Genomic DNA, 22746 nt, shown 5'->3' with positions numbered 1-22746 from the left:
TGCATTCATTTATGGGAAGAAAAGCACGGGAAAAAAATGCACGCTGTGCTTATTTGTGGCTTTTGTTTCAGACTGAAGCATTTCAAAACAAAAGGGAAAGCTCCAACAGTGTAGTTAACTAGAGCACCGTTTACTAATGATGCTATTTTAAAATAATGTTGTTGTTGTTGGTGAGAAAGGCTTTTATTCCTTAAGCTATTGGTCTTTCTCACTTCCTGTCTTCTTCCTGGATTAGATATTCAGTAAGTACTTTATCGATAGCCCTCATGTACAAAATAACTGTCATTTTTAAACCACAAAAGGATTTAAAAATGGCACATCATGGCGACACATTAGGATGAATTTAAAGGCATAATGATCTGAAGATGACTGCAGCTAATCAGATGAATATGCCACCTTTTTAGTGTGTTTAATTTTTATGTAGGATGTCTGTAATCTTGTATAAACGAACACCAAAAAGAAAGCAACAGAAGAAAAGCTGACTTGTAGGTATGACTGTGGAACCGCTCAGTTTTGCGTACAAATGTGCAATTAAATCTAAAACTGCTTTATAAAACATAGAAGATAAAAAAAATCAATATATAAATGTGTTGACCTACAAAATAGTACTTTAACTTGTTATATTTAAAAAGCAGTTTTACTGTAAGTAACCACTCACACACAACAAGAAAACCTCTGGTAATGCAACACTCCAAACACTGGTGGCCCCGATCTAATCCTCTGGGGGGATTAACCTCTAAGAGCAGGATATTCACTCATAAACCTTTATAAATCTGAAACACATGAACTCTCTGGGACACATGCAAACCTCAATCTGTCTCTCCGCTGCACATTATACACTATCTATCTACTACAGCACACGGTGTGCGACCACAAACAGATTCTAATGGACAGCATCCACCGTGGCGTGATTTGAGTCAATCTGAGTTATTATATATGCATACAAACTGAACTATTTAGGTCACTATATGAAGCATACGACAACGGTTACCTTAGCAACCTCACGGTTACTTGGTGTAGATGTATACAGTTCAGATCAGACCTTCCCCATTGAGTGTTATTACATTCTTATTGGTGAGGGGGGAAAGTGCAATGAGGCACACTGGAACATTATTTCCCCATATTGTTTCCTTGGCAATGGAACAGAAGAGCAGCTTCAACAGTCAGATGTAATCTGGGCTGACTGCTGTAATCAGCTGGCATCCTGGGGAGACAGAATATGGCACATCTCTGCTCCGGTCCTGATAAAGGAAACCAAGTCACATCTATTCTATTAGGTACAATTTGAATGTTCCTTTCGCATCAACCTTAAAATATGGCACCTAATAACCCCCACAGTGTTCAGTCCATCTTGGTAAAAAAAAAGAAAAAAAAGAGCATTGATGAAAAAGCTGTTATACGGCCGGGCTGTCACACATGAGCATTGGTCGCACGTCATTTCTATCATTAAGAGATGACTAATGCCGACCTTACACCAAAGGACTTTTCAAGCGATTTCAATGTCGCAGACTTATTTTCAATGTCGGAATAAAATCCCAAGAGTTTTGCTAGGGTAAGGTGGTCATAAAAAAAAGGCCAAGCTGTCTTAGGTCAGTCTTTTTCTCGTCTTGATATTTTGATAAAATCAAACAGTTTAATTAGGGCTGTCAAAGTTAACGAGATAATAATGCGTTAATGCAAATTTATTTTAACACCACTAATTTCTTTAACGCATTAATGCAATCGATCTTTCGGAGGTTGTAGCAGGCTCAGTTTTAAAGCTATAGTGAAGATACTGGTATCATATGAAACTAGAAAACCTAAGGAATCCATTGGTACCACGTCATACTAGCTTGTCAAAAAGGAGGTTACCGTTCCAAACTTGTGCTAAATTTTGGCGAGGAAAAACATTCATGACCATTTTCAAAGGGGTCCTTTGACCTCTGACCTCAAGATATGTGAATGAAAATGGGTTCTATGGGTACCCACGAGTCTCCCTTTTAGAGACATGCCCACTTTATGATAATCACATGCAGTTTGGGGCAAGTCATAGTTAAGTCAGCACACTGACACACTGACAGCTGTTGTTGCCTGTTGGGCTTGAGTTTGCCAGGTTATGATTTGAGTATATTCTTATGCTAAATGCTGTGAGGGTTTCTAGACAATATTTGTCATTGTTTTGTGTTGTTAATTGATTTCCAATAATAAATATATACACACATTTGCATAAAGCTGGCTGCAGCAATTTCTGTCCACTTTTTTCTCAGCAGTTTTCCTTCCTGCAAATTTCTACCAGGAGCAAGATGTGACATACTCTGCAAGATCCCCACGTCTTTGCAAATATCGACTGTGACTTAAAACGCATTGTCTTTAGATGTGAGAGACTTCAGTCTTTCAAAAGTCTTCTCAAAGTCTCCTAGTGTATGGTATAGCATAAGGAAATAGAGCAGTGTAGACAGTTGTGTATCAGTAAATACTGCCAATGAGGCTCCAGTGAGTGTTTACGGTAAATGGAGGCCAGTGGGAATAGGGCTGATTCATTATTAAGGGTGTTAGCATTAAGACTGTCAAGTTAACATTCCTGTTTGGCCCTAATGTAATTGGGCCATTTCATTTCAGCCTTGATTTATGCACCATTATACGGCATTAAATCCCACGGCCAGTGGCTCATTCTCAGGGCTGTTGCACCCTTAAAAATATAGCACAAGGATTTAACAACTGATTTCAAATCAAGGTTGAAATCGCAGAAATAGCCCTGACCTGTAGCCTACTGTACTGAAAGTGAAAAGAATTGTGCTTCTCCTTTTCATTCGTACTGTAACTTGACTTTTTCACATCTCTGGAGCAAAGCTCATCGGCACAAATTTAGTAAGATATAGAAGAAGCAGTGATGAATCCATGTATTGATATGGTGAACATTTTTTTCAGGGGCATTGAGGTCTGAAAAAAACTCTCCTGGGTCCTTTGTTTCATTGCAGTAAATGTCACAAACTATAAATAATCATGTCCTTAAAGGTTCTCTAGACTTTGAAATTGAGATAAATTGTGAGGTCGCTGCCAAATCTCACCCGTTATTACATAGCTGTGTGATTTCTTTCCCTCTGGGATCCCAACCATTCACACTGATGAGATTTACAAGCTTGCTTTGGAGGAAAAGTCATGTATCTTTACAGCAAAATTAATGTACGTTGAATTTAATTATATTAATCCCGACTCTATGCAGATTTGATTTAATGTAAAACAGGCCCCCGATGAGGCTGTTTGAAGTTTGGAAAATTAAAAAAGATATTTAAATATATATGTCCTCCCCGCCGACCCCCTCCTCTTCCAACTTGGACGGGCTCTCTCGTGGAGTGGCTGTAATGAGTGGACGGCCTGCTGTCCCTCTGCTGGGTGTGGTGTGGGGGATTAATGAAGTGGTGGCTCACGAGGGAGATCCATCTGCGTCCAGACAGTCTTAATGAACTACCAAGCCCCAGACATGGCACTTTTACTGAGGCCTCCACTTATGGCTTATGACATGCTGAGGAAGCAGGACTGCTTTTGTTTTGAACGGGCGTGCCGTTAATGGTGACAAAGTGAACTTTTCAATCTACCAGAGTGCATTCCAGCCAGTATTATGTGCACTACACATAGCAATTTTGTCCCTTTCTATAGGGACTCATTTTCATTTCTTTGATGTGCGGTAGCACCATCAAAGAGAATCTGAAACTGTCAAAGGAAGGGTGCCATGTTCCCTTCAAAATACGATGGCAGGTTAAAAAATAATCTGCATATATATCTAGCTGTAAATGCACAATTATACCCGAGACTGTCATCTCTAATCATGCAGGCTCATACAATAAATAGAAAGTCAGGTAAGGAAAACCGTGCTCTTATTGATTAAGTATTTGTAAGATGACAAACGACATACAACAAAACACTAGGGCTGTCAATCGATTCAAATATTTAAACGCAAATTAATCGCACATTTCTTCTGGTCAAAATGTAACTTAGAGAGAGATTTTCAAATGCTTGCTAGCTCCACACTCTGGAAAGAGGAGCTGAAGTCTAACATACCTGTGTTGGGTAAGGGCAACATGCTTATACAGCAAACACAAACTGAAGCAGGTTTTGCAAACATTTCTGTCAATGCAATGTCATTTTAATATCCTGTATAGGGCTGTCAATCAATATATCAAATAAATATAAATATTTAAGTGTGATTAATTGCACAGTTTGTATCTGTTCAAAATGTCCCTTAAAGGGAGTATTTAATACTTTTATCAACATGGGGTTGGGCAAATATGCTTGTTTTATTTAAATGTATGTATATATTTATTATTGGAAACCAATTAACAACACAGAACAATGACAAATATTGTCCAGAAACCCTCACAGGTACTGCATTCAGCATAAAAAATATGTTCAAATCATAACATGGCAAACTCAGCTGTCAGTGTGTCAGTGTGCTGACTTGACTATGAGTTGCCCCAAACTGCATGTGATTATTATAAAGTGGGCATGTCTATAAAGTGGAGACTCGTGGGTTATCCATAGAACCAATTTTCCCCTTAATCTCCCTTTAAGGTACATTTTGGACAGATACAAAATGTGTGATTAATTTGCAATCATGCTATTAAACGCAATTAAATATTTGAATGATTGACAGCCCTAATAGTTAGCTAATGACATGCCCCTTACCTTCTGAAATAACGCCAGGTTACTGCAGAAGGCACAAAGAGAGTTAACCAGGCATGCTGAAGTTTGCAGTTTACATTACACGAACACACTGTTTAATCAATTCCTTACACAATGGTGATAAAAAAAAGACACCAAACTCCTTAGGTGTAGAAGATCAGCCCCATATGCACTGTCTCAGGCCTGTCGTGCAGAGTTACTGTATGCTAAGCTATGATTGGACAATCGCTGTTCAGGGGCGGGGTTTAGCGAGCAGTCAATTATTTTTAAATAAGAACATCCATCTCGTTAATGAACATATAAAAGCCCTCAATAATCAATCAATTAATTACTTAGTCGTTACAGTAATAACGCACAACATTATCCCGCAGTAGGAATTCGGTGATGAGAAGTAATTTCAGCTAATTCCAGCTCTTACTGGAGGTCTTCATGAACAAGTGTTTCCCCCCCCCTACCCCCCCAAAAGCCTTTGTTATAATATTCGATATGATTTGGCTGACTGCAGCTTTAAAGTACTGTGTGTGTGTGTGTGTGTGTGTGTGTGTGCGTGTGTGTGTGTGAGTGTGTGACCCAGCATGCAGTGCAACTGGAGCAGATCTGGCTTTTCATTAAAACATCTCATGACAAAAACCCGGACAGCTATTAACTCATTATTGCACGCTCAATAGGTTTCTTTCACTGAACTGAAAAGGACTGACATCAGCTGTTTGGTGGCGTTTCCTTTAGGGTGAATTCAGCTCTGTTATTTTCAGTCAAAAGCCCAAGCCGTCTTTACACTGTAGCACCCCCTGATGAAAAACTGTCACCTCAGTATTGCTTTTATTAGTCTGGATGCCTCCAGTCTGGGAAAGTGTGCAGGTTTTGCATCACCATAGGAAGCTTCCAGTGTCTGCGGGGCTGAGAAACACATTCGAAACATGCCGTACGTCTGATGTTTTGTGTGATGAGTATTTGCACAAATCTATATTGTATGATGAATACTGACCAAAATGTAAACAATGTTTAGCTGTAAAGCAGATGTCATTTTGAAGCTTGTGTGTCAGCAAGAACAAATGGCGTTGCCTATTTGAGTTCTGATTTTTAAATGGATATTCACAGCCAGCTGGGTGTGGTTGGAGCATCAGCTGTGGATGGGAAGAAAGGAGCTGCTCAGCTGGCAAGGGTGAGCAGCTTCAAGTGACTGAGTGAACCTGCTCCGGGAATACACCTGACCCATCGGCATCGCAGTGCTCTCATGCTTGCAGTGTGGCTGGGCTCCCATCATGGCTTCAATTAGCAGTCCCACACACATTATTCAATGACACTTAAAGTCCAGTCCACAATCCAAGGTGCTGTGGCAGTGCCAGCGATCCATTTGTACCACGGCTGACAGTCTGAGCTCCCAGTCCAAGTGTTGTGTATGAGTGTGTGTGTCTGGCTGGGTATGACTGGACATGTAGAGCAGGAAAGGGGTAATGATTTAAACAAAAAGCTGGGAAATTGTAAGGGCAGATGATTTCATACCGATGCTTAACTTTGAGTGTGCTTTGAGTAATTGTAGCAAACACATCCAGCAAGTTGTTGAGCACCCTTTTAACAGGATTGAAAGTGAACGGCTTTCAGTAATCTACTTATTATTCCTCATTTTTCGTGCGTTTTCTCATTACATGCATACAGTCTTTTCAAAATACACTTCCATCTTCAACATGGGAGTGGGCAAATATGCTTGCTTTATGCAAATATATATATATACATATATATTTATTATTGGAAATCAATTAACAACACAAAACAATGACAAATATTGTCCAGAAACCCTCACAGGTACTGCATTACTATAAAAATATGGTCACATCATAACATGGCAAACTGCAGCCCAACAGGCAACAACAGCTGTCAGTATCTCAGTGTGCTGACTTGACTATGACTTGCCCCAAACTGCATGTGATTATTATAAAGTGGACATGTCTGTAAAGGGGAGACTCGTGTGTACCCATAGAACCCATTTTCATTCACATATCTTGAGGTCAGAGGTCAAGGGACCCCTTTGAAAATGGCCATGACAGTTTTTCCTCGCCAACATTTAGCGTAAGTTTGTAGCTCACTCTAGCTTTAGAACTGAGCCCGCTACAGCCTAAAAAACTCAAGTTGCTTTTAAGAAATTAGTGGCGTTAAAACGAATTTGCATTAACGCGTTATCGCTTTAACTTTGGCAGCCCCAAAAAAAAATTAATTAAGATGCAAACAGGATCCACATGTTTGACCTGCTGCATTCACACACCTCATCATCCTCCTATCCTCAAGGATGAAGCAGAAAAGAAGAAAGTAGGCTGACTGACAGCCCAACAGATGAGATAGCTGCGTCTAATCCCCTCCTAAAAGAGCTTCATTGAAATGACTGGGAGCGGGGAGGACAAGACGAAAGAAAAATTGGAGCATTGTGTATTGTATAGCCATCACAGGGCGTCTTTGGTCTCCTCTGTGAAGTGACTTTGACAGCTTTGGGGATTAAGGAGCAGTCCATCGTACATGGCCCAAACAGCAGGGATTAGACTAAATATGCTCACTCTTGTCTCTGGCTCCTCCACTTAGTAAATCAATAAAACATGATTTTTCTACAGTAACGGAGCACATCTGTGTGTGTGTGTGTGCGACAGAGAAGGTGAGGTCGTGAGACAGAGCAGGGAAAAAAACACCTGCATAAAGGGGAAGAACGGCAAGGAGGAGTCAGCCGCCAAGTGTTGCTGCTCAATGCTGCAGTTTGCTGAAAGCTCCTTTTTATGGTGTTGCTGCAGCTCCGCTTACAGCCACACGCAGGCATAATGTATTGTTAAAGGCCAAGAATTCATCTCGGACAAACTCGGCCATCCCCCTCACATATTCAGGCTGGCGAGTACTGTTTGGGGATTTTAAGAGAAAATTTTACTCCACAAAAAAAACAACCTTAAACACGTTCTTGCTTACTGAATTTCCATTTCCAGAGAAACTGCTGACACCAGCTGCCAAAGAGAACCAAAATGGCTTTCAGCATTCAAGCTTACTATTATATAAAACAAACATATAAAATCGGATGTGTATGGCAACAAATCTGATAACACAAATCATTTTCATCTTACAGTTGAAGCTCCTGATGTGCTTTTAGGGTTTTATTCAGTCACGATATTCTGGACATTATTTTTAAGTCAATTAAAAGAGGGTGGGTACGGAAGCTCTGAAAGGCAAGCGAGAACATTTTTTTTTCTGGTCCATTTTCTAAATCTGATCTACCTTATTTCCTCTCCTGTGTTATACGGTGTTTATGACTTAAGAACAGGTAAAAAATAAATGTTTTGCCAGGATATTCTTTCTAAGTTCTTTTTTTTTTCTTTCTGTGAAACAGGTGAGGAAAAAATAATTACAGGCTGATTTTTCTAAGTTATTTTTTTCTTTGCCTCTTAGTGAAAACAGGTGGAAGATAGGCTGATTTTTATAGGTGTTTGTTGTTTTAATACTTAGTTTGACCACCAGCGTGCACCACTACCCCATGTTTTAAATAAGATTAAGCATTTAGGTTTTCTTCCAGGTGAGTTTTGCACTCTAAACACAAGGTACATATAGACCCTTTCAACGGCTTTGCTTCAATAATAAAAATTCAGGCTGATTTTTGTAAGTTACTGTTTTTTTTCTTTGCCTCTTCGTGAAAATAGGTGGAAGATTTTTTTTCTTTACTGTTTGTTGTTGTAATATTTAATTTCACTAAGCATTCAGGTTTTTTTCCGGGTGAGATTTAATTTCTCCATGCGCTCTAAATACAAGGTACGTATACATCGCTTCAACGGCATTGCGTTGCTAGGCAACAGCTTGGGTCCATGTTTACTTCCTGTCAGTTTATTTCATTCACATACACTGTAACAGGAAATAAACTGGGACACAATTGGAATGTGTGTGTTCACAACTGTGAAATGGTCTAACGTTATATTGTCTGTTAGCGAATTATGTAACATTACTGTAATTTTTTTTTGGCCAGAAATGTATTTTAATTGTCGCTAATCTGCCGTTTTTTTTCATCTGTTCTTAAGTCATGAACACAGGAGAGAAAATAATTTAGATCACACTTAGAAAATGGATCACGAGTAAATCAAAAATCTTGCTTGCCTTTCAGGGCTTCCGTAGTGGATGAGGCAGATACAAACCAAATTATTATCAACACCATTTTTTTGCATCCCTGTATATTTCCAGGCAGCCGGTACCTTTGTGTTTATAAGACCGAGCTGTCAAACCTTCTTACACGACTGAATGGAAGTTATGAAAAGAAGTTTCACAGCAGAGGCGACTTTGAGCTCCTAGGGCAGCTCGTGTTTGAAACCGACTGCTAATAAATTCAAATAAAGTTTCACTGTATGTTCTGAGAAGTGGAAATATTAAACCCACGTTAAAAAAACAAAACACGCCACCGAGATCTGAGTGTAACCATCAGCAACCACCATTGCACAACTGAGCTGCTGGTCTGAACGTAGCTCTGCAGTATCACACAACAAATAAGAGACGTCTATTAAAGAAAATCTTTTATTAGCTGCTTCTGATTTTACAGCCGTTCAAAGGCAGGCCCATATATCTTTATTTAACGCCCTGTGTGCATTGCAGTTACGCTGCAATCATTCCTCGTAGCGATCCACTAATAGCAGCATGTCTCAGCAAATGACTGTACCAACAGATTCAAATTACATATGTTTAGACTGCTCTACACTTAAATAAGCCCCTGCACGACTTTGATTATAAAGTTGCAGTTGCAATGTCAAGTGTCCTGTTTTCTTAAGGGAGTGGTTTAGAATCTGCTAAGTGGAACGAAAGCTAAAGAGCAAATAAGTGGAGCTTTACCAAACCCCAAATCTGCCCCTAATCCATAAAATTACACCTGTCACTAGAAAGTCAGATCTATTAAAACTACTTCCTGATCCGAGAAGGAAAAACCATTAAAACACACAAAGGCCTTCAATCAGCACTTAATTAACACAGCAACCTTTTTTTTTCCCAGTGCTGGCAATCACTTCCCTATCTGCAAGATTAGTTTAAGGACGTGAATACAGATAGGAAATGACCAAAACAACTTTGAGGATATGGACGGCGGAGAAAATAAGTATTAAAATAAAAAAGAGGGAGGGTAGAGGATGAAGAGAGAGAAAGAGGAGATACCGCTGTGGTCTGTTAACTTCTCCCTCCCTACAGTGGTCTGAACAGACTTATCCCATGGCCTTTATGTCAAGTCAAGTGTGTCATTTCAGCAGAGGGACCATCACTCTCACTGCATGCATCAGTTCCTGTGTATTTCTAGCAAAATGTGAACGATCAGCGAAAACAATTTCTAAAATGATGGTAATGTAAAGGACTATAAAAAGGTTTTAGGAGATTGAACCACTACTCAGTCTAAGTGATGGGTCTAACTCAGTGGTTGAGTGTCACAAGAGGGAGAGACTGAGAATTTGTAGCAGCTGTAAAATGTATTGTAGCTGTTTTTTTTGCATAAATATAAAATAAATATTACAAAAAAGCAGACAACAAAAGAATGATATCTGCTCTGTCAACTAAATGGAAAAATAGTGGCCTGTATAGGAGACTTTATACAACTAAATATCAGTAAAGATCAGATGGATATACGCGTGCATATGCGTTTTTATATCAACAATGGAAAAAATGACTACTGACTACACAACACAGTCTCATGGCAGTTCGAGAAGTAGTCACGACTTTCAAAAATGTATTTTTCGTGCGTTTTCCTACAAACATCCAGCAACATATGAAGCACGTGTCAATTCTTTTCAAAATAAAACAACTTAGTTAGGTTTAGGAAAAGATCGACTCGGTTAGGTTTAGGCAACAAAGCTACCTAGCTAGCTTTAGGAAAAGATCGTGGTTTGGGTTCAAATAATACCAGGAGTGCGGAAGTTATGTGACAAATAAATCAACTTTGACTTGTGGTTTCACACGGGACATGAACGCCGGTCTCCTGGGCAAAAGTCCTGTGTTTTTTACCCACCCATCCACCCTGACTACATATAAATTTATTTCGTGCTGACCATCACAAAGAAAAAGTTATTTTTTTTGTCTATGTACACAAGCAGCTGTGCAACTGTGCTGGACTACAACATGATTCTTCAGTGTTCATCTTATCACTTTTATGAAATAATAATATGTCATTGCTGTGTTTTGTTGCACTGCTCCAAAGTGACCAAAACTATCAATGCACGCAGGTTCCTCTTATCACTTTACTGAGGAAAAGTAACCAATGGGTCCATCTCCCAAATACTTGCCGTATTCCTTTAAAGTGAAGTAATTTATCTGCTGACCTTTGCTGACCGTAGCCGGACTCCTTCCTGCGGCAGTGGAGAGTCACCACTCGGTGGCCTTCGCTCCTCACATCCTGGCTAACTATCCACTGAGTGGGATTGCTGGGACGAGCCCCGAGAAACGTCACTCCTTCTTTCAACTTCACTCTGTGGAGAAAGAAAAGACATGTTTATGAAATCATTAGGCCGAAAGATTGTTACCAAGAAGAGATTCTCATTTCAGTGAGTCATTGGCTGTATCCAGCTGATCCATGCATGGCAGCTGCGTCCAAACAGACAATGATTTTTTTTTTCATTCTGTCTAGCATTACATTATCCAGATGGTTCACTGCAGTATCCTGTCTTCAAAAGATGTCCCAGCTGTTATCTCGGTTTTGATCCGGTGTCTTTGTTCCCCAAGAGGACAATTGGCTGTTTTAACATGTGCGTCATCTCATGTGTTCAACCGGTCAATCAAATCACAGCAAACAGCTGCTATTTTAATGCACAGTTAGTACATCCTAAACATTATGATACATGTTGTTGTTGTTAGGGGTGGGGGAAAAAATCATTTCACCTATGTATTGCAATCTATTTTTTACAATTTTGAAATAGATTTTTTTAATGCCAGAATCGATATATTTGCTTCATTTGAGTTTATGTGGAGGCAGAAGGAAGTCACTGATTTTACTGTTGTAGTCAGAGTAACATGACATCATATCCGTTCCGTATCTGTCACCAAAACAAACTGCAGCCGGCCGCGGCGAGCCGAAACAACAAAGCAGAAAACGGCAGAGGATTTCCATGGATATGACGTGCACCCTCACATTTTAAATCTAAAGTGGTAAACACTACACATACAGTAAAGTATGGAAAAACTTTGGTTTTCACACTTTGCCAGGAAAAGCAGAGCTAGACATGATGGCTAAAGCTGCATGCTAACTCTGTCATGGACAGAAAACGTTATTGTGTTGCGGTAACGTGTGGTCAAGCCAGTCATCACTCTCATCTCCGTGGTCAAATCAGCCGACGCTACAACTGTAGAGCACCCACATACTGACATTTATGTTAAATGCATTCAAACGGCCCCGATGGAGCTGACCATGGATGTATAAAGAGAACGGAGCAGACGGGAGAGCTAGAGACAGACTTGGCAAGCGGAAGTATACACGTGAGACTATGTTTGGTTTTCAAAATAAGGTGTTAACAAAGGGAACTGTATATACAAAATATATATACGGAAATAAGATTAATTGGATTATATTAACCAGAAGTATAAAACATTACATGTTCCTTACAAATTAAAAAGAAAATACCACTAATTTGTGAGGGAAATGTCTTTATTCTTTGATTTTTGGGTTGCTGGATAAAATAATTAATAATGCCTGACAATGACTGATATATTTGACTTCAGGACATCTCTGACTACATACATGCTGAAAATCAAACATTTTTATTTTATTAATTAAGATATTTTCCAAAGTAAAAGTCCCTAAAAGTGAATGATTCAACTTTTTCCCATGGTCTAGTGTTAAACAAGTTAACAAAAATCACACTAAATCGTAATATCGAATTACAATACTTCGTAGAATCGCAATACTTAAAAATCACAATACGTATCGAATCGGCACCCAAGTATCGTGATAGTATCGAATCGATAGATTGTATCCTTCTAGCCCCCGTTGTTATACATCTTTGCTAAAATCAATTTGTTTTTACTCCATATAGAGCTTAAAGCCAAAATGAACTAATCACGAAGTCACTCTCTCTGACACTTTGGGATCTACCATCCATTGTAAATGTGCTGTTTGCCATAAAACCAGGGTGCTGTATAAGTGGGATGTGACCATCCCATTATGCCACTCCTCTCCGTAATAGATTATCTCTCTCGCAGGCTGAAAAGGACATTATGAAAAGGTTTCTTTGACTGCGGCAAAATTACAGCATCAATGTCCTTGGCTCGATGGACTACAAAGGAGGAAAATGTCCATAAAAAACAGTAAATGAAAATCTCCCTCACAGGTATCCCATATTATAAAGTATATCTACTGTATCCACAGAGAGTGATGTAAGGGTGAAAGTGTTGACGTAAAATAGATAAAGACTAATGTTCCATAACATGGGAACCGTGTGATTTTGTCTGAGGGTGACAGCGAAGTTCCAGGATTGAAGAGAAGACTAAATTATAAAAGAAGGCCCAATCACTTTCCCAATCCAATCCATACCAGGTTGGCAGATGAGACCAAAGATAGGACTTTGCTTTCATCTTGAATTTGTTGCTCCACTTTAACATGCACTATGCGATTGCCTCTCTGTGCGCCAATGAATATATCTGCCCTCTCCAGTCAAGTTTCTTCCTTTGATGTAATGTTATGTTGTGATGGGGGGTTATGTGTGAAGTGAAAATGGGTAATATGGCAGATGGTATGCTTCCCCTCTTTTTAAGAGGAATTAAGATAAACACTACACCTAAGGGTCAGGCTGAATGTGTTTGTAATCATCTTTTTGTGTCGCAGTCTTTCCAATATGATTCGATGTCTTTTAGCCAGCTGCTTCCCTCTCTGTTGTTCTTCTATGAATAAAGGCCTGCAGACATTTATAGATTTTGCCACAGCATCACATATTTAGTCTTATGATCAGATTACACAATATTTTTGTGTCCTTTTGAGATGAGATCAGTGTCAGTGTTGGCAATCATAGAGTGAATAAATTCTTGCCACGACTTGGCTGAGAGACGTGACCAAATGCTGGACCCCCGAACAATCTTTGATTTTTTTCACAAATTTCGTGACGTGAGGTGAACTGTAAGGTTACTGTTCCATCTGACAACACCGACAAAATATTCTGTTTATGATTGAAAGCAAACCTTGAACCATTCAACATCACTCAGCAGTGAAGTTGGTTCCTTTGGCAGTATAATAACGTGTGTGCAGGGAGTGATGTTGCACCCACAGGTGTGTTTAGTTTGGTTTAATGGTCCTGACCAGAGAGGGTGACCGTTAAAAGGTTACGGGTTTACTGAAATTAAAGCATCTCATATTCATAGTTGTGTACTGAGGAGCGCTCTGTGCTTGTATGGGTGAACATAATGGAATAAAAAAACAGAAAAATAATATAAATAACAAATTAATTTGGATAAATAATTGACTGAAAATAAATTATTAAACAGGGTTTGATACCAAATAACATATAGGCTGCTGATTTTTCCCACTACAGTAGGATCAATGGCTTATAATACAACGCAGCCACGAGATATATATTTGCAACCTCAAAAATCCCCAGTGTTCACAGTGGTTATTGGTTCCCTTTCATCCACCTTCGGCTGAAAGCAACACGAACCTGCTTGCTAAACTTAAACATATTGGAAAAGCAGGAAATCACCTCAACCTGCCTACTTTAGCTTGGACAGGTGGAGAAGTGGCTACACTAAAAAGTAAATTACAACACTTCATCTTAACCCAGTACAAATGCTGAAATACACAGGACATCACTAAATAAAAGCTTACAGTGTCAAACCAAGGGTGGATTTTTTCCCCCACTAAATGGAAGAGCCGCTGTTCAAGCCGGAGTGAAAGGAAGTGCTGAGGAGGAACTTACTGGCAGTGAGCATACAACTGTAACACAAAGAGCTCATGCACAGTCCTCCTCAGGTCCCAGTGGGAGCAGCGGGGTCTTGTATCTGGTTTCTTTACACTTCAGTGACCAGGATGTCTATCAGCGGTTTCCAGTGAGGCTTCAGAATGTTTTAAACACAGTCGAGTCTCAGAGGGAAGCCAGTCATTACTCCACTGACCATATCCGAGCTTTCTGAGTAGGTGTTAGAGTATGGTTGAAGTGTCTTTTATTGACTTAATGGTCAATTTGGCCTTATAACCAGCCAGCGAAGGAGTCTCCTGCAGGTTAAATAGCAGTCATCCAATAATGACTATTAGATTCATGTTGTAACCTCAGCCAGCCTTCAAATAGACCAGCTCCTAAAAATATAGCAATCTTCATATTTAGCAAAAACTCAGTTGTGAAATGACTCAATTACTGTACTTAAGTACAAATGTGAGGTACTTAACTTGAGTGTGTCCTTTTTATACTACTTTACACTTCTACTCGACTACATTTTAGTGAAAAGTATTGTACTTTTACTTCCACTGCATTTATCTGACAATTACTATTTATTTTTCAGATCAAGAATTTATAATTCAAACATTATCAGTTTATAAAATATGCATTGTCATGCATGAATCTACCAAACAGTACGTACAGTTGTTAAAGCTCTACCGTGTCAACATTCATATGCTGCTTAGGCGGTGATGAATACATCTAATATCGCAAATCATATTGCAATTGCAATATCAGTCAAAAATAATCGCAATTGTATATTTTTTCAAAATCGTGCAGCCCTAGCTGCTGGTTGTGCTACAGGAAAAGTCAAAAGGTAACTTATTTTGGTGGTTACCAGGATTCATACCCTGGAGACCATGAATGTCTGTACAAGGTCCGTGTTAATCCTTCCAATATTTGTCAAGACATACTCAGTAAAAAACAAAAATGTCATCACGCTGGTGACGCTACAGGAAGGGGTAGGGTATCACCAACGTCCGTAGGATTCATCCTCTGAGAACCATGCATGACTGTACAAAATTTCATGGGCTTCCATCCAATAGTTGTTGAGATATTTCAGTCTGGACCAAAGTGGGTGGACTGACCGACAGACCCTCGACAAAATGACATTGCCATACCTCGAGCCATGTCGGCAGTATGGCTCGTAAAAAAGTCTTGTAGAAAATGTGTCCTTAATGCTTCAGGTAGCTGTATTTGTATATACTTTCCTTACTCTTGCAGTCTTGTGTACACATTTAATACAATTAAACTGTATCACTCTGTTGGGTGGCATTCCAGGTCACAAATAAAGAGTGAAGGCGAGGGCAATCCAGGCGACAACTGTGTCAAACTCTCCTCAAAGTTTGACAAGCTGACTCCCCCCACGAAAAATGAAGGAGGAGGGAACACTTTGTATCAATACACCTGGGCCCTCCTCGGCCTCTGAATAGGTCTCCTGTGAGGCCGCCGAGCTTCAATCCTGACTGGCTGTTCTGAATATCAAGTATTGCACAACTATGGGGGGAAGTTAAGAGACAATGGCCCACAGAGGGAACGGTGAAAAAAGGCAACAGCGTTTAGCTGACAGTTTAAAGTCACACTGGAAGTAACTCCTCTAAACTGTCAGAAATCATACGAGTATTCATCGGCATCGTAGTGAGTCTGAGCCGAACAAAGAGAAATGGTGCAGGTAGTACAGAGGCAATCAGAGAGCACAGAGTGGTCCACCCCAGATTCTTATGCCGTTTCATGTTGTCACAACCCTTTCTTGGATAAAAGGTGAAGACAATCATGCTGCAACTACTGTATATTCTATCTTCTTCTATAACTCTGTCTCTCCCCTCTCTCTCTCTCTTCCCTCACACACGATTGTAAGCCTAGACTCCTCAGGGGCTCCCTTAATAAATAGTGATGAGATAAGTGAGAGCTCCTTCTCAGCGGGGCAGTGAAAGGAATAAACATTTCCGGAGAAATCCAATAAGGTCGAGGCTGGGTGACAATGGGAGTCCCCAACCAGTGGTCTGTGTCCCTGCGACCTTAGCTGCACTCCAGTTACCTCTGTGGCCTGCTTCCATCTGGCTCACATGCATCACAGGGTTTGGTTCTGACCATTTCCCTCCACTGACTCCTCTGAGGCCCATATGCATCCACAATCAGCCGCTCCCAAAGGAAGCGTTTCCCTGTTTTATTGTGCCATCCCGCCTACATAAACAGTGTGCAGGGAATGCAACGGCTCAGTGGGGAACGGGGGAAAAGAGAGAAGCTGCAGTGTGGAGGGGGGGTAGCAGAGAGACAGCGGGAGGACAGAACTTTGTGATGGTTTGTGGTTGACGGCTAATGGAACAGTGTAAAGCACCGCGCTCATCTACGGGTCTGCTGCTTCACAGACCATAACTGCTGCAAGAGTAGACACTGGAACGAACACACACACAAACACACAGTGGCAAACAAAAAATAAATCAAGCCAAACGCCTACACTCCCAATTCCGAAGCGACACATCAAAACAGACTGATTTTATTTCTGCAATGTACCATAAGACATGGAAACTTTTGCAAAGTCGTAAAAAGTAAAAAAGGATTTTCAATGCTTTTTCTTTTACTGATTTTGTGTTCGTGTGTGTCTGAGAGTGTGTGCAAGGGGTCCGGTGTTAATACATTGTGGTATTATTGATGGATTTACCCCACCAACCCCCCCTCTTAGCTATTAGACAGCATTGAGCTGGGATTTGTGCCTGCTTGCTGATTAATGCATGCGAGTTAGATTGCCACTCTAGCTGCAAGGATGTGCAATGTGGCGTTGGCCCACCACTTTGACCGAAGTATCTCAACAACTATTGGAAGGATTGTCATTAAATTTGGTACAGATTTCCATTTTACCGAGACGATGGATCCCAATGACTCATGACTTTTCATCGAATGCCACCAGAAGGTCTAAGTATGTATATAAGTTCTTGGCACAACATTTTGTACAGACATTCATGGTCAGAAAATGTGTCCGCTTTTGTGATGGTGACTCCTTGACTTTTCCTAACCTAACTAAGTAATTTTGTTGCCTAAACCTAACCAAGTCGATCTTTTCCTAAACCTAACTAAGTAATTTTGTTGCCTAAACCTAACCAAGTCGATCTTTTCCTAAACCTAACTAAGTAATTTTGTTGCCTAAACCTAACCAAGTCGATCTTTTCCTAAACCTAACTAAGTAATTCTGTTGCCTAAACCTAACCAAGTCGATCTTTTCCTAAACCTAACTAAGTCATTTTGTTGCTTAAACCTAACTAAGTTGTTTTTTTACCGAAACTTAATCAAGTCAATCTTTTCCTAAACCTAACTAAGTAGCTTTGTTGCTTAAACTAACCAAGTTGTTTCCTGTGAAGACAGAAGTATATTTTAAAAAGACTGTCTGCATGTATTGAGCGGAAATTGACACGTGCATCACGTGTTAGTGGACATTCGTAGGAAAATGAGGAATATCTTTTCGTAAGATATCATTCAAACCGTTGTATGAGGCTACGTTGTATTGTGAGCATGTTTGTATTAAAAAAACGCTGTGTTTAAGTACAGCCTCACAGAGACGATGGCATGGCTGTAGACTTGTTTCTTTTCAAAAAGAAAAGGACAAGAGACAGAGGAGGAGTTTAGGTAGATAGAAAAACAGTGAGCAAGAAAAGGCAGGTTAGAGGATAGGCTGAGTGCCTGAGTCAGTGTGTTTGCAGGCACAGACCATGACTGTGCACTCTGCAGTTACTTAAATCAATGTGCCGTGCTGCTCATCTCGACTATTCAACAGAGGAGGAAAACAGATACTATAGATTACAAGAGGACGAGGACCGACTGTAGACCTACAGGAGCTCAGAGGCTCTGAACAGTTAAAATCATCATAACATGTTAATAGGACAACAACAGTGAAATATTTAATTCTATTCAATTCAAACTACTGTATTCGTCCCTCAAGGGCCAATTCAAGGCACGCATGTTGCCACTTGAGGGACGAATGAAGTATTTTGAATTGAATTGAATACTTAAATCGCTCTGTTGTTATCCTATTATATAATGCACTGATGCAGCACTTTTGAGTCCCTTTATGAAAACTGTAATATAAGCATGAGAGACCATGACGAGGCTTTCACTGTCTACTGGCTTTCACTGTCTGCTGGCTATCAGCATGGTCAGGTAAACATAATATCCTCACTATATCAGCCTCACATCAGCCTTTTCTCTTCGCATGAATTGTTCATTTGCTCCCTCTTTGTAAGCAACATAATGTCAACATGAATGATAAGAAAGCTTTTAGAAATATTAACATTCACTACAGCATATAGACAGCCATATTTTAAAAACAACGCAATATATTAGACAATTATGTGCCTGCAGCTCATGAGTTAATAGAGTGCTGCAGGGATGACGTGTTTTTGTAGGCCAACCAGGAAGTTAGCATCTCCCTGGTTCCCTCGACAAAAAGCAAATTGGATTTTTCAATTGGATTTTGGATTATTGCAGAAAATAAGCCCTTTTGGCAAACAAACATTTATAATACTTACACGTTTTGTTCAGCAAGATAATCTCTAATGAACATATGTTTTATGATTTTTGAAGCATAAATGCAATCACCAGAAGTAAAAAGCTAACGTTAGGCTATAAACAAACCACACCACGGTCGCATGAGAGCGAGTATAAACAACGAGACTGTAAAGGCGGACAAGTCAGCGTGAAGACGTTTTGTAGTGTCATTTAACCGGCTTTTTTAGGACACATAAAAGCTTCAAAATTCACGAGTGGGATATTTACTGATGTATTTTATGTCGTAGAACAAAACGTTAAAATCTCTTAAGCTTGCGTTAACCGCAGACCTTATTTCAGACATTTAAATAAAAAATAGGGCTGTCAAAGTTAATGCGATAATAAGAAGTTAAAGCAAAAAAATTTGAATGCCACTAATTTCTTTAACGCATTAACGCAACTTGCGAGTTTTGTGTTGTAGTGGGCTCAGATTTAAAGCTAGTGAAGATACTGACATCATATGAAACTAGAAAACTTAAGGAATCCATTGGTACCAACCATGTCATACTAGCTTGTCGCGAAGGATAACGCTAAAAAAGTTAGGCTAAATTTTGGCAAGGAGGTCTCTTGACCTCTGACCTGAAGATACAGTACGTGAATGAAAATGGGTTCTATGTGTACCCACGAGTCTCCCCTTTACAGACATGCCCACTTTATGATAATCATATGCAGTTTGGGGCAAGTCATAGTCAAGTCAGCACACTGACACACTGACAGCTGTTGTTGCCTGTTGGGCTTGAGTTTGCCATGTTATGATTTGGGCATATTTTTTATGCTAAATGCAGTACCTGTGAGGGTTTCTGGACAATATTTGTCATTGTTTTGACTATATACATACATTTGCACAAAGCAAGCATATTTGCCCACCCCCATGTTGATAAGAGTATAAGATACTTGACAAATCTCCCTTTAAGGTACATTCATTTTCAATTAATCGCAATTAACTATGGACAATCATGCGATTAATCGCGATTAAATATTTTAATCGATTGACAGCCCTACTAAAAATCCATTGAAAAAACCCATTGACTTCCAGACGAGGGAACCAGAAGTGCTAAAATGCTGACTCATTTCCAAGTTTTATTAGTCATTCCTGTACCACTCTATTGAGGAGCCACTAGGCGCTGGTAACATGCTCTACCAACAGTAGCACACATGTTCCCCCCACATGCCTGGAGACACATTTCATTGGCTTTTCATATCTGAATCACACAGCAGAGATTAGAGAAGTACCATTGTTATGCTGAGTGGCCATAAAAGAGAGGGGAAACACGTTTTGTATGGAGATCTGTTTGCCAATTACTCTATCTTTTGTGTAGACACGGTGTGAGCAACGAGAGGGGGCGCATCGAAAATCCCATTTGAAGGATTCATATGATTGCTATCATGGAGCGCAGATTTGTGGTGTTCTCGCAGAATGTGTCCACCTAATTGGATTTTCACGACATTCAAGAGCACAGCGAGAGGGGGAAACCGTGAGTGGGAAAACAAGCGGCAGAGAAAAAAATTGAAACAGTCAATAATACTCGGATGTGAGATAATTTAAGACTTTCCCTCTCCTGTTCCATCAGATAAAATGTTTTTTCAATCTAACAGACTGTAATTTAATTCAACACATTGAAGAATGTCTCTTTTCATTAATGCGACATGACTGACTGCAGTTAGTTAGTTTGAGGGTTTGTGAAATGGTTCCTCTAGCAGGTGAATTTCAGTATCATCTCTTCCATCCGTAACCACTTATCCCACTCGGGGTCACACGGGTGCTGGAGCCGATCCCAGCTGACGTTGGGCGCCAGACTATCACAGTGCTGACACATAGAGACAGACAACCATTCACTCTCACACCTACGGGCAATTCAGAGTCAACAATTAACCTAACCTGCATGTCTTTGGACTGTGGGAGGAAGCTGGAGAACCCGGAGAAAACCCACGCTAACACGGAGAGAACATGCAAACTCCACACATAAGGGCCCCAAGCCGGATTGGAACCTCAGCCCTCTTGCTGTGAGGCGACAGCGCTAACGAATGCACCACCATGTTTGGATGATATTAAATTGTATTTGAGAGGAGCTGATTTAGAGTGAGCAGGTAGTGGGGCTCAACAAAGGCTGCTGGGAAGTGTGTATTTCCACTCTCCCTGCATGGGGGCAGGCAGGCAGCCGCAGGCTAATCGTGCGTGTGTGTGTGTAGGTAAACATGATGCCTTTCATTTTGAGCACAACAGCAAAACTCACACAGGCCAAGCACAGGAAAATGTGTTGCTACACACACACACACACACACACAAATATACAAATGTGCATATGTGCTCATGCATGTATGGCTTGTACATGTATGTGCACACATCCTCAAACAAAGAAACGCAGAAACTCATAGTCCCCTGTTAGCGCCGTGACGAAAAGATAATGTCACAACGTTGCCTTCGGCGATAGAGATTAACCCTCACACTTGTTTTCCTTTTTTTTTCCTCTACAGTTTTTGCTCCTTTTCATTTCATTTCCAGTCTTGAGAAAACGGGAGGAATAAATAGTTGCATGCCCAGAGGACAGTTAGTAAATGGGAAACTACGTTGAAGGCTCTGCCGCTCACACATTGATGCCTCATCTCTGGTTTCATTTGGTGTGTTGGTCAAAGGGCGCATTACTAGAGCTGCGTGTTGGCAAGAATCTGGCAAATCTACGGTACGTATCATGATATAGGGGTTACGATGCAATATATTGCTATATGCTGTCAGCCAGCCAAAATACTGCGATTTTGTTTTACATCTAATTTTAGGAAAACTGTTGTATAAAGAACACACAAACCATGTGCATTAAATCTGAGTAAAAAAGTTAACTTTTTTATGCAAGACATTGGGATCTGCATTTGCATTTATCCCATTCCCTGTAACATCCAACATCATAGCACTACTTTGAGAGGGGACATCTCTTAGCAAATTAAATAAAGACCAGCATATACGGGTACTTCGCAAAAAGACAAGGCTGTGCCCCCTTTTGGCGGATAGAAAACTGAAGATCCCATACCAATTGACCTACGTTTGGATTGTAATTTTGTCAAATTCGTATGCACTCGTCTCCTGTTATACAAATGTTTGTTTTATACAAATGTCTAATAATTATTTTGCAACCTTGCCTGAACTTGAGCGTTTGTGATACCTCAATAAATTAAGGTTGATCGCCAGCTTGTCTTTCCCCGTCCAACACAGTGGCCAGATATTGCTTATCCAGACTCCTATACATATATAATTGAATCATGTTAGACTAAGTGTTGTCTGTAAATAACCAACCTGTTAATAACCAACTGTTTTATCTATAGGCTGAGATTTAGTTGGAGACGACAGACTGATGCTGCTATAACGTTAATGTGTGACTGTAATACTGCAGCATCTATATCGTATTTTTTCAGTTTTACATTTCACGGCTGTGGCTCAGAGATAGAGCCCAATTAACCCCAAATTGCTCCTAAAAGCTGTGCCATCGGTGTGTGAATGAGTATTTAGATTAGAGCCTAATGAGCAGGTGGCATCTTGCATGCTAGCCTCTGCCACCAGTGTATGAATGTGTGTGTGAATGAGTGAATGTTGACATGTAATGTAAAGCGCTATATAAATGCAAGTTAATTTACCATTTACAGTAGGATACCATAGTTACCCCAT

At 40.1% G+C, this 22746-nt stretch overlaps 2 protein-coding genes across 2 annotated transcripts in view; both read right to left on the bottom strand.

Moving 5' to 3' along the window:
• The window catches only part of glt1d1 (glycosyltransferase 1 domain containing 1), a 148199-nt gene extending 134193 nt beyond the window's left edge, over window positions 1-14006 (bottom strand). The window contains exon 1 of the mRNA XM_074638646.1: window positions 13995-14006. The gene's annotated coding sequence lies outside the window, so the exon portion shown is untranslated. The remainder of the gene's footprint in view (window positions 1-13994) is intronic.
• Window positions 1-22746, bottom strand: part of LOC141769509 (transmembrane protein 132C) — a 162421-nt gene that overhangs the window by 68863 nt on the left and 70812 nt on the right. The window contains exon 3 of the mRNA XM_074638642.1: window positions 10962-11108. Within this exon, the coding sequence (XP_074494743.1) occupies window positions 10962-11108 (147 nt within the window). The remainder of the gene's footprint in view (window positions 1-10961; window positions 11109-22746) is intronic.

This window comes from Sebastes fasciatus, chromosome 6 (assembly GCF_043250625.1).
Source record: "Sebastes fasciatus isolate fSebFas1 chromosome 6, fSebFas1.pri, whole genome shotgun sequence".
Taxonomy (NCBI): Eukaryota; Metazoa; Chordata; class Actinopteri; order Perciformes; family Sebastidae; genus Sebastes; species Sebastes fasciatus.
Note: the sequence above shows the minus strand (reverse complement) of the source record. Positions and strands in the feature narration are given on the sequence as shown.